This window comes from Sinohyriopsis cumingii, chromosome 2 (assembly GCF_028554795.1).
Source record: "Sinohyriopsis cumingii isolate HCF-2022 chromosome 2, ASM2855479v2, whole genome shotgun sequence".
Lineage (NCBI taxonomy): Eukaryota > Metazoa > Mollusca > Bivalvia > Unionida > Unionidae > Sinohyriopsis > Sinohyriopsis cumingii.
Window position 1 is genome coordinate 54,159,384 of NC_142962.1, and position 13,699 is coordinate 54,173,082.

The 13,699-nt window shown below is 38.3% G+C and overlaps 1 protein-coding gene across 1 annotated transcript in view; it reads left to right on the top strand.

Moving 5' to 3' along the window:
- The window catches only part of LOC149804880 (uncharacterized), a 58,326-nt gene that overhangs the window by 12,383 nt on the left and 32,244 nt on the right, over positions 1 to 13,699 (top strand). The window contains exons 6-7 of the mRNA XM_089933345.1: positions 1,837 to 2,634; positions 10,725 to 11,522. Coding sequence (XP_089789471.1) covers positions 1,837 to 2,634; positions 10,725 to 11,522 — 1,596 coding nt within the window. The remainder of the gene's footprint in view (positions 1 to 1,836; positions 2,635 to 10,724; positions 11,523 to 13,699) is intronic.

Consider the following 13,699-nt stretch of genomic DNA (forward strand, 5'->3'; position numbering starts at 1 on the left):
CCATCCCTCGTACCATTGTAGTGATCCTTTTCCTAACGCACCTGTTATCATGTGTCCCTCTTTTGTACATTTTTGTGGAATATTTATCTTTTCTCAAAAAAAGTTAAACATTGTACCGTTATCTTGTTTTGATCAAGATGGTCTTCGTTTGCTTGCCTGTATTAATACAAAGTCATATACTGCCAGATGATACATTAGATATTTCTAAGGCAACTGACTGCAAGAGTGTAAACTCTTTTGAAAGTATCGACACCAAAGAAGAGTGTTGTACTTAGATTGAGCTGTCATGGGTACATTTTGGGCAGGATTGGCTAATCGGATTCAACATTAGTATCGCTTATTGCTTCCGTTCCGTCGACAAATATCATGTTCGATCCATCTATACATATCGTTGTTTTTTTTTCATAGCAACTCAAAAGGAATCTCTAGGTGAGAATGTTATAAGCGTAAGTGGTCCGGCAAAGTGCACCGCACCATCCTACATAACACTGCATATTCATTCTACATAACACATACATCATTTTGTCATCATATATTAATCAAGACAGCCGTCCTTTTAGTGCAACAACGTAAAAATATATTTTTCAAAAACTTTATCACAGAAATTTCTGATTTTTTCTTATTGTATAACCAAATGACAAGCTGAAGAAATACAAGGATAGGTTGTCTCCATTTTTTCCCCCTACACGATATAATTGAACAGAGAATTTGCACGCACACGCGTGTTTTGATCACTTGATTTGAAAAATGACTCCAAGGAGTCCACTTGACTTGAGAAGACTTTCTTATACGTATTAGAAAAAGTTTTCGGATTTTACTCTATGGCATCAGCGTGAATATAACATTTCGTCTGAAAATCAAACAGTGGAAAGGAAGTATCAAGTATGTAATGGCGCGGTCAGAACTAAATGGAATCTCATGCTTCCATTGGTCGAAGGCATAAACAATTTTATCTTATTGTGTTTTGTACATTTTAATTTTGTCCATTATTGTCTTTGTTTTCCGTTTACTGAATGCGTCACTGGAAGTAATCATGGCGTATTTATTTACAAGTATTGCAAGTACTATGTTTATATCAAGCTCGTGTGGATTGGTTTAACTGAGCAAACTAGTGATAATTCAACATTAAGAATCATTTTCATGTTGGTAAATTGGGCGTTCTGCAACATCGATTATCTATATTTTTGTATTTGATATATTTCTTAGCAAACTGGGTGATCGATTAACCAATCATTTGCATAATCGTTTCAGCCATATCATCCAAGTCCTTCAATTTAAAAAAAAAAAATAATATTTTGGTTAGGGGGTAAGGTAAGTATAGAGCGATCTACAGCTAATGCCATGTGCGAAAATGTCCTTTGGGTTCTCCAAGCCGGAATCTATTTCCAAAACTGATTTCTTCTGCAAGCAAGTTCGTTTCTTGGAACAATTTGTTTTTCTGTCAGCTGAAAAATTGTGCCAAAAAGAGTTGCCATTGGAAAACTGAAACAAAGTATCGTTATTAGATGATTGTCAAATAATGGAAGAATAGCATGTGGAGGAATAAGTAAAAGTTGCATGTCAATTTGAGTCCAATTTTTGCCTTTCCGATCCATCTTTTTTTTTATGGAATATCTATAAGAAGAATTTGTATCGTCCTTATTAAATTATTGAAAACGCCCCCTTGTTAAGCAATTACATTAAAATATATCATGCATATATTATGGAGCATAAAGTTAATTAAGCGAATTATTTCATTCACAGTATAAAAGGATTTATTTTTCTGTGTTATCAATGCATTATTAAACTCGCTATTAAACCTGTACTATTAATCTATCCTTACATTTATCCTAACAGACGTAGATGAATGCACAAGTAATCCATGTTACAGTGGCGCCATTTGTCGAGACCAAGTGAACGGTTTCCTCTGTGATTGTGTCTCTGGATACACGGGGTCGACGTGTGCCAAAGAAATCAACGAATGCATGAGCAACCCGTGCCAAAACGATGCTATGTGCCAAGACTTTGTGAATTATTTCGTTTGTAGCTGTGCAAATGGCTACACAGGAACATTCTGCGAAACCAATATAGACGAATGTCAAAGCTACCCGTGCAAAAATAGTGCCAAGTGTCATGATAACATGAACGGATTTACCTGCGAATGTGTAGACGGATATAGTGGCATTCTGTGTGAAACTGAAATTGATGAATGCCAAAGTGATCCATGTAGCAATGGTGGAAACTGCACAGACCATGTGAATTATTTTTCATGCGGATGTGTTGATGGCTACACCGGTACTTCGTGTGAAACAGATATTAACGAATGCGAAAGTAACCCGTGCCAAAATGGGGCAAAGTGTCTGGATTTTCTGAATTATTACACTTGCATTGACCTACGTTTATATGCTAAAACACTCGGTGAAATATATATAGACGAATGTTCAAGTAATCCATGTCAAAACAACGGAACATGCTCGGATCACGTGAACTATTTCTCCTGTGCATGCAAAGATGGATACACGGGCGTGACTTGTGAAACTGATATTGACGAATGTTCCAGTTCACCATGCGAAAATGGCGGTTCTTGCATCGACAATGTTAACTATTTCTCGTGCAGCTGTGTGCTTGGGTTTACCGATTCACTTTGTCAAACAGGTATTTTTTATGTTATATATTTAAAGCAAATAATTTGGGATGAAATTAAACGCTCGAGCTACATCCTATCACTGTTATTTATGTTTCATCTTGACACACCTTTTTTCATTACATAAGTATTTTGGCTTGAAGTCAACATAACAGACTATCTATTGTAATTAATCGCAACTACCTGCAAATTCCATAACGGTAATTTCAATCAGGTACAAGTGTTTTATCCATTGTGTGTGTGTGTGTGATTTAGAGAGGTTTTATTTATTTATCCATTGCAATGAGAAATATCAATGTTTTAATCTTTTAAATTTTTTAATTTTCAGGGTCGGGAGATATTTTTAAAAACAATATTTGACCCCAAAGTAGCTTCGAAAATATTTTGCTCTATTTGTAGAACAAAACTAATGACAATTATATTAGTTTACAAAAATGTAATTATCTTGAGGTTAAATAAAACAACATCCTGGTTCCAAAGAACTTCTCATCCCCGGTCCCATAAATAAAGCTTGACCATGTTTAAAACATTTAAAAACAGTTTTGAAACAACCACCATAAATGTACAGGCAGAAAAGTCTTCTCGCCATAGAAAAAAAAATGTAACCCCTGGACATGGATTTGCTTATCTTGATACAGACGCTAACATAGATTATTTTTCTCATACAGGATTTTCCATTCAAATTAAAATAACCATACATTTTTGAAATATAGGTAGTAGATTCTATAAAGACACTATTAGTCAACTACTATTAGTCAGCTACTAGTATTGCCTCTGTCCATTTGATAAATGTGATCAGGACCTGTACTGTTTTTTGGAAATATGAATAATTATCTTGTAAAATCTAGCTATAAATATACAACCCTTTTGGAAAAGAAACAAAATTGAAACGTGGTGCAATTATTGCATCACTAGTGTCAGGAGCCACGTGCTAGTGTAGATTGTTGTTGTTGTTATTGTTGTTGGGTTTAACGCCATTTTTCAGCACACGATAGGCTATACATGGCGGCCAGTGTTAATGGTGGAGGAAGAACCCGGGAAAACCCCGGAAAGAACCACCGACCCACGAGAAGGTAATGGCAAGCTTTCTCACATACCCACATGGGCCGAATCCGAGACTCGAACTCACTCAGACAGAGGTGAGATGGCAGTGATCCGTAACAGAGAGCGCTTTAGACCACTCGGCCACTCGCCCCTCCCCCCACTTCCACTAGTATAGGTAAATGTGGATTAATACGAATATGTTAACGAGAACTGTGGAGTAGCAAGTCCACTCAGTGTACACACGGTCTACACATGAGAAAATAAATGAATAAAAAAATTCGATATTATTGCCGTATTATCACATTTAATTGACGGTTGTCGTATGAAAATAACAATAAATAATTTGTAAGGATAACTATCAACTTTCATCAGCTCTAATTTGGAATTGTTCTATGGTAGCCAATGTTACGATAAGTACGCAGCTCAAACAAAGTTTGTAATGACCGAGGAGATTTCTACTTCATGATTTTCTTAGAAAATTATATTTACTTTGCTGGAAATGTGGCAAGTGTTGCTATTACTACTGCAATGAAACGCCACATGGAAATATTCTCGTGTGTGTGGATCGATGACTGAACCACTGCGATTGGTAAGTGCATGAATTATCATTTGCAATTGCATTATACGTTGGATTCAGCTGGGGCGGATGAGGGGTTTTGACAAAGTTTGAAGAATGTAGTTCTGGCATAACACATTTCTGCGGTAGCTCTTGAGAGATTTTGGATTTTTGTAGCCAGTGATGTGTGTAGCCTTTGTTGTTATTTCTATAGTTCTTTCCACATAGCATTGCTATTACCTCATCTGTAGATCAGTAAATTTTCAAGTCAGCGAGATTAAATGTAACTAAAAGTACCTGATTCGTTATAAATACTTCTTCTGAAACAGATTAGGTACTTTTAGTTTCATTTAAAGATGCTGAGTTGAAAATATACTGAGTTACAGATAGGAAAAGATCTCGATGCTGTCTGGAACGAACTTTAGAATAATGCCAGATACATCGATTTTTAGAGTGTGCGTGTCTGTCTCAAAATATTTTGTATAGTGTGCTACCAAAGTTGGAGAGACCTTAAGTTGAGCTTCCTAACATCTATACGTGTTAGCCTCTTCGCTTGTCAACATGGTATGCATCTTGATCGATACCATGAGACATTGTATTTGTATTTATAGCCTCAAGCCAGAACGAAACTGATTGAAACGTTTCTCCAATCTAAAATCACTTTACAAAATTCAGTCAGGACGCGGAGACTCTCTTCTAAACATGAACACGACACGTGACCTCACGAGCAGCTTTAGCTGCGCAAGCGTTCGTACGCAGTTGATCAATGCACCACAGTTTAAATGTGACTGAAACGAGGATGCCATGTATTTGGGTGCGTCTGAGGTGGATACACTGGGTAATGGTATAACAGCTACGAAAGCCACGGTCATGCTTCCACAAGATGATGATTTTAATTTGAATTTAGCGATTTATTTTTCTCGCAAGAATTTGTACATTACTTTCATCAAATTCTCCTTGGTTACTTTTGGTTGAGGATTTTAGAATCAGACAGAAAGAAGAATTGGAGAGTTGAGTACGTTCACCATCACATTACGTTAGGAATATTAGCCTGCTACCTCGCAAACCCAGCCCTACTAAAAGACGAAAACTCGACTAACCCTGGTTCTATCAACAGACCAAAGGCAATAACTCTTATTCCTTATTTCCTGTTGCCACAGCCAGGTTTCGATAGTGTTTAGCTTCACTGTTGTACAGACCACACGTCGTACAACTCTAACCCACAACAATGCAGCAATTTGTACCTTTCTTTAGTCCATCCCCTCCTCTCCCCTCTTCACAAATGCACTCTAAGATCGGGAGAAGGATATCCTTCTACACCAGGAGATAGATCACCAAAAATAAAAAAGCTGTGGAGCTTGTGCAATGGCCTCAATACCCAGGGTTTTACTCAAGGATGTTTCTTTTCGGAAAACAAACAGCAACTTGAGACCTACCATGGACTGGAATTACCGTAACCAATTCAAGATGGAGACTGCGACTTAATTCCGCCTCTCCATTTCGATGGGATGATTATGTCATCAGTCTCTATCTGACCTACGCATGTTTTTCACATATTTATCCACCTCGTGTCACGAACATTTTCTCAATTTTTTTTTCTTTTGCTTAGCACCTCAGAGTTTAACAGTTCACGGTTCTCCCCTTGACCTCAACACCAACCCTGGGCTTTTACTCAGATTATGGATTGCGTTAACGCCCTCTACTCGCCGACGTCATCTTAAACGATGGCAGCTTACACTCCTTCATAAACACATGTTAAGTTCTATCCTGCTCCAAGGCAGAAATGATCTTCTTTCTGTTCTAGATCATCTAGGTATTTTAGTGAACTGGGAAAGTCAGACCTCAGTCTATCCCAGAACTTTGTACATCTGTCCATCTGGGTATGGAGTTCTTAGCCAGTCAGAATTTGATGCGGCTTCCTTGTGTTCACGTTTCCAGAATTGTCGAACTCGTCGATTCCGTTTCCAACAAGACTTGGATTTCATCGAGAGAGTTTGTGCAACTCCTCAGTTTATTGAATGTGGCAGCAGAAATTTACTCCCGCTTGTTCGTCTCTATTATGCGGACCATGCCAGCTTAATGGCGCACATCTTCAAGACCCATTGATCAAACAGCCATTGGAGCAACCCAGTCGCCTGACGCAAATAACGGTAGGTATCAACACCAGTGCGCAAAGTGGGGCTGTTATCCTGTTGAAGACCTTCACTACCATCAGCGCAAATGGTTGCAAGGGGAATGGCCTTTGCATATAAGTATCATATAAATGAAGGCTGTCATCAACGCATTTCATTTCTGAAAAGATGACTGCGGAAAAACGGTCCAAACTATGTCCGACAACTGTGGGGGTGTTGTTGTTGTTGTATGGTTAAAAGCCATTTCAGCACAAGATAAACTATATATGGCGGCCAGTTTAAATGGTAGAGAAGGAATCCGGGAAAAGCCTGGACAGCCTCAGACCAACGAGAAGCTACTGGCAAGCTTTCTCACATACATACATTGGCCGAACCTGAGACTCGAACCTATGCAGACAGAGGTGAGATGGCAGTGATCCGTAGCGGTGAGCGCTTTAGACCATTTGGCCACTCGCGGGACCCCAACTCTGTGGTAGTGTATCATGTCCTCAAACAGGAAACACTAGATCGCTCGACCTGTTGAGCCTGATTTGACAGTTTCTACGTTGTTGTAAAAATCTCCCTATCAGCATACAAATCAGACACATTCTCGGCAGGTATTCACTCGGATTTGAACACTTCCGGAGTGGAGGGTGGGGTGCGATGATCGACGACATGACGATAAGGTGCGATCACAAGTTATCCACCATCGCCTCTCCAGCTCGAAACCTAATAGCTTCGGCCGTGAATGCACTATCAATCCGAAAATAATCTAGAAGTTTCCGGGGTCAGAAAGGCAAGATGGTTTCGATAGCCCTCACAGATGTGACAAGTCCTGGGTCACCGATCTCCTCATTCTATCGATAGATATACAAAGGAAGATTCCGGCCAAACCGAATGTTTTCTAGGATCCGGGGGCTCCTTCCCTGCCCGGACCGTCCTCTTCTTCTACACGTTCAGCTCTTACCAGGACAGCCTCGAGAGACAAAGAATTCAAACCTTAGATTGTGGAAAGAATGTCGAGAGCAAATAGACCCTCCACTGTGAAGGATTATGCGTGAGGGAAAATGGCTTGTTTTCATGGATCTGGTGCCACACTAATAACATCGTCACTCTATCCCTCATCTAGCCGATTTTTTCTCTAGCTCTTTGAGGAGAAACAGTTGGGACCCAGTTGCTACCAAGAGCTACCACCCCATGCTATTGGACACATTCCAGCATCATGGCACACGTCTTTTGGGAGGGATATATATCTTTCGGATCTTTTTGACACTACTGATCTCAGTTGACCTATATCCCTCACTTCTCTCCAGATGAAACAAGTCCTGTTTTTCTTGAACTTGGCTTATTTCGAATCCATTGGAACCTCTAGCCTACACCTCGCTAAAGTCACCATCATACAGATCATGTTTCCTGATAGCTTGAACTTATGCATGCAGAGTAAGAGGGCTGGATGCCCTTTATGTTGACCTGAACTCTCTTCAGTTCAGATCGGAGGGTTTGGTGGTTTTCTTGATACAATAGGGCTTCGTAGACTAAAAAAAGAGTATTGTACTTGGACTGAGCTGTCAAGGGGACATTTTCGGCAGGACCGGCTGATCGGATTGAACATTAGCATCGCTTATTGCTTCCGTTCCATCGATAAATATGACGTTCGATCCATCTATAAATATCGTTGTTTTCTTCATTGCAACTCAAAGGAATCTCTAGGTGAGAATGTTATAAGCGTAAATGGTCCGGCAAAGTACACCGCACCATCCTACATAACACTGCATATTCATTTTACATAACACAGACATCAGTTTGTCATCAGATATTAATCAAGACTGCCGTCCTTTTGGTGCAACAACGTAAAAATATATTTTTCAAAAACTTTATCACAGAAATTTCTGACTTTTTTTCTTATCGTATTACCAAATGACAAGCTGAAGAAATACAAGGATATGTTGTCGCCATTTTTTTCCCCTACACGATAGAATTGAACAGAGAATTTGCACGCACACGCGTGTTTTGATCACTTGATTTGAAAAATGACTCCAAGGAGTCCATTTGACTTGAAGACTTTCTTATACGCATTAGAAAACGTTTTCGGATTATACTCTATGGCATCAGCGTGAATATAACATTTCGTCTGAAAATGAAACAGTGGAAAGGAAGTATCAAGTATATAAAGCTGCGGTCAGAAGTAAATGGAATCTCCTGCTCCCATTGGTCGAAGGCATATACATTTTTATGTTATTGTGTTTTGTATATTTTAATGGTGTCCATTATTTTCTTTGTTTTCCTTTTAGTGAATGCGTCACTGGAAGTAATCATGGCGTATTTATTTACAAGTATTGCAAGTACTATGTTTATTTCAAGCGCGTGTGGATTGGTTTAACTGAGCAAACTAGTGATAATTCAACATTAAGAATCATTTTCATGTCGGTAAATTGGACATTCTACAACATCGATTATCTATATTTCTGTATTTGATGTATTTCTTAGCCAATTGGGTGATCGATTAACCCATCATTTGCTAAATTGTATCAGCCCTAACATCCAAATCCTTCAGTTTTTTAAAATAATATTTTGGTTAGGGGGTGAGGTAAGTATAGAGTGATCAACAGCTAATACCATGTGCGAAAATGTCCTTTGGGTTCTTCCAAGCCGGAATCTATTTCCAAAACTGATTTCTTCTTCAGGCACGTTCGTTTCTTGGAACAATTTGTTTTTTCTGTCAGCTGAAATATTGTGTCCGAAAGAGTTGCCATTAGAAAACTGAAACAAAGTATTTTTATTGGATGATTGTCAAACGATGGAAGAATAGCATGTGGAGGAATAAGTAAAAGTTGCATGTCAATCTGAGTCCAATTTTTGCTTTTCCGATCCATCTGATGCTTCTACTGTCTATATGCATTATTTTTTTAATGAAATATTTATAAGGTGACTGTTTATCGTCCTTATTCAATTATTGAAAACGCCTCTTGTTAAGAAAACACTTGTAGATTACTGCATTTGTATGGGAAAATATGAACGAGTTTTTTTGGATGGAATACTGCACGACCTTGGGAGTGCAGTATATCCATCTGACAAAAGGAGTTCATATTTTCCCATACAAATGCAGTAACGTTTTTATTATATGCTCATTTTGTTATTGTCCTAAGGCTTAATTATATAAACAAAATACACTACAAGAAACAACGTAAATGAATGTATGCCGTATTCCAAACTAAATACACAAGCACATATTCATCATTATACAACACCAACATTATTGCTGCGCACATAACTCCGCTCAGATAAATTTGAACTTAGTCGCGCGCTCGACATAACTTTCGAAAGAAAATGGCGTGTCTAGTCAAAATTGAAATTCGGTGTCATATTGTGAATGAATGTGTATTGCAACAACGTTTCCATTTGATCTGGAATGAATAGGTTTTTGCATTTTTTTCGATTCTACGAAATTTCGTGATTATAGATTTGTATGTGACAATTCCACATGAAATAGGTGGGATTGAATCAGCTAGGGAGGAGAGTGTTGACATCTGCAAATGTGTTTCTGTTTCTGTCATTGAATGTTTCAAATCATAATGTGGGCACAACATGAAGTCTTTCAGTTGCAATTATCAAAAAGACGCTATGGAATTTAATGCTTATTTCATTTTGAGTGCAGTAAGGAAGATGCAATTGCACTTGTCATCGAAATTACAGTATAGTTTCAAAATGTGTAGTCAAGCTTGAGCACCCATGACATTGCTCATGTAATTCGGATTTGCACAACTAAGAAAGTATATTTTGAGGAAATTCAGGATTTAAAACTAAGTATATATTTTTTGCCATTCGTATCACCAGCTAAAGAAGACAGTATATGACTAGTCATTTGTATGTTATTTGTAAGGACATTTTCTTGCGTCTGTTAAAAACTGTAGCTAGCATAAATCCGAAACATTGTATGAACGCGGAATGTGCCAAAGCAGCTGGTATGTGACAGTCCACGAAACATCTGTTTTAGTTCATTCAGAAACAAATTTAGACAACCACAACGTAAAGCGCCTCTTACGCGAGTGTACATGATTTCTTTACAAATCAAAAGTGCTGGCGTCTGCGTCCATTGTTTGTTTACAATATAAAGTAGTTCCTTTATGCACGTGAATGCTATATGTGTATTGGCGCGCGAGTTCAGTATCTGGTAATACTAAACGATTCTGACAATGTAAAGTTAACGGGGAAAAAATGAGCAAATAATAAATTTAAATATATCATGCATATATTATGGAGAATAATGTTAATTAAGCGAATTATTTCATTCACAGTATGAAAGGATTTATTGTTTTGTGTTTACAATGCAGTATTAAACACACTGTATTAAACCTGTACTATTAATATATCCTTATATTTATCCTCATAGACGTAGATGAATGCACAAGTAATCCCTGCTACAACGGTGCCACTTGTCGAGACCAAGTGAACGGTTTCGTCTGTGATTGTGTCTCTGGATACACGGGGTCGACGTGTGCCAAAGAAATCAACGAATGCATGAGCAACCCGTGCCAAAACGATGCTATGTGCCAAGACTTTGTGAATTATTTCGTTTGTAGCTGTGCAAACGGCTACACAGGAACATTCTGCCAAACCAGTATAGACGAATGTCAAAGCTACCCGTGCAAAAATAATGCCAAGTGTCATGATAACATGAACGGATTTACCTGCGAATGTGTAGACGGATATAGTGGCATTCTGTGTGAAACTGAAATTGATGAATGCCAAAGTGATCCATGTAGAAACGGTGGAAACTGCACAGATCATGTGAATTATTTTTCATGCGGATGTGTTGATGGCTACACCGGTACTTCGTGTGAAACAGATATTAACGAATGCGAAAGTAACCCGTGCCAAAATGGGGCAAAGTGTCTGGATTTTCTGAATTATTACACTTGCATTGGCATACGTTTATATGCTGAAACACTCGGTGAAATATATATAGACGAATGTTCAAGTAATCCATGTCAAAACAACGGAACATGCTCGGATCACGTGAACTATTTCTCCTGTGCATGCAAAGATGGATATACGGGCGTGACTTGTGAAACTGATATTGACGAATGTTCCAGTTCACCATGCGAAAATGGCGGTTCTTGCATCGACAATGTTAACTATTTCTCGTGCAGCTGTGCGCTTGGGTTTACCGATTCACTTTGTCAAACAGGTATTTTTTATATTGTATCTTTAAAGCACGTAATTTGAGATGAAATCAAACGTTCAAGCTACATCCTATCGCTGTTATTTATGTTTCATTTTCACACTTGAAGTCAACATAACAGAATATCTATTATAATTACTTGTAACTAACTGTAAGTTACATAATTTCAATCAGGTGCAAGTGTTTTATCCCTTGCGCTTGTGTGTGTGTGTTTGATTTAGAGCGGTTTTATTTATTTATCCATTGCAATGAGAAATATCACTGTTTTAATGTTTTACATTTTGAAGTTTTCGGGGTCGGGATATTTTTAAAAAACAATAGTGAACCCCAAAATAGCTCGAAAAAATATTTTGCACTATTTGTAGAACAAAACTGATGACACTTATATTAGTTTTACAAAAATATAATTGTCTTGAGGTAAATAAACAATATCCTGGTTCCAAAGAACTTCTCATCTCCGGTCCCATAAATAAAGCCTGACCATATTTAAAACATTTTAAAAACAGTTTTGAAACATCCACCATAAATGTACAGGCAGAAATGTCTTCTCACCATAGCGGTCATGAACTCAATCGATAATGCCAAAGACTTAACAAAAATGGTACTAACAGCTGCCTCGCTTGGCAATCAGCATTAAGAGGTTAGTGTTAGGACTGGTTGGCCTGGTGTCAGGATAATGTGACTGGGTGGAATGTCATGCTACATGTCTGCGGCATGATACCCCAGTGCTGGACATCACTGTAAACAACAGACATCGGAGCGATATGGCTGAATTTTGTTAAAGCTAAGTTAAAAATAACAAATCACACACACACACACACACACTAACGCTAAGAATATGATTAACAGTGTGGGTGGAGTCGGTAACGAAATATCACGTATGGTACCTTATAAGTGAAACGTTATGAATTGTTAGTGTCAAAGACTCATTTAAATGTGCAGATGAATCTGCTTCGAGGAAAATGTATTTATTAGAGCCAAAACAGGCAGTTTGATATAGGATTTTACGCACAACAGATAACTACATTGAGAATAATAGAATCTATGTTAGGGTTTGCACCGAGACGGGGAAACCACAGTCAGTGGGTTGTCTCCCCAAGCTGTGCCTCTTGGGGAGACACAAAAAATGTAACCCCTGGACTTGGATATACTTACTTTGGGAAAGACACCGACATATATTATTTTCCTCATCCAGGATTTTCCATTCAAATTGTTGTTGTTGTTGTTGTTGTTGTAGGGTTTAACGCCATATTTCAGCACACGATAGGTTATACATGGCGGCCAGTATTAATGGTGGAGGAAGAACCCGGGAAATCCCCGGAAAGAACCAACGACCCTCGAGAAGCTACTGGCAAGCTTTCTCACATACCCACATTGGCCGAATCCGAGACTCGAACCCACGCAGAGGTGAGATGGCAGTGATCCGTAACGGAGAGCGCTTTAGACCACTCGGACACTCGAGGTCCCCCATTCAAATTAAAATAACCATACATTTTTGAAATATAGTTAGTAGATTCTATGAAGACACTATTAGTCACCTGCTATTATTGCCTCTCTCCATTTGATAAATGTCATCGGGTCCTTTACAGGTTTATGGAAATATGAACAATTGTCTTGTAGAATCTAGCTATAAATACACACCGCTTTTGGAAAAGAAACAGAACTGAAACGTGGTGCAGTTATTGCATCATTAGCGTCAGGAGCCAGCTGGGGCGGATGAGGGGTGTTGACAAAGTTTGAAGAACGCAGTTCCGACGTAACACATTGCTGCGATAGGTTTTGAGAGATTTTTGATTTTTTTAGCCAGTTATGTGTGTAGCCTTTGTTGTTAGTTTCTATAGTTCTTTCCACATAGCATTGCTTTTGCGTTATCTGTAACTCAGTAAATTTTCAAGTCAGCGATAGTAAATGGAGCTAAAAGTACCTGATTTATTTTAAATACTTCTTCTGAAACAAATTAGGTACTTTTATCTTCATTTAAAAATGCTGAGTTGAAAATATAGTGAGTTACAGATAAGAAAAATTCACGATACTATTTGGAACTAACTGTAGAATAATGCCAGATAGATCGACTTCGTGAGTGTACGTGTCAGTCTCAAAATGTTTTGTATAGTGTGCTGCCAAAGTTGGAGAGACCTTAAGTTGAGCTTCCTAACATCTATTCGTGACCTCACGAGCAGTTT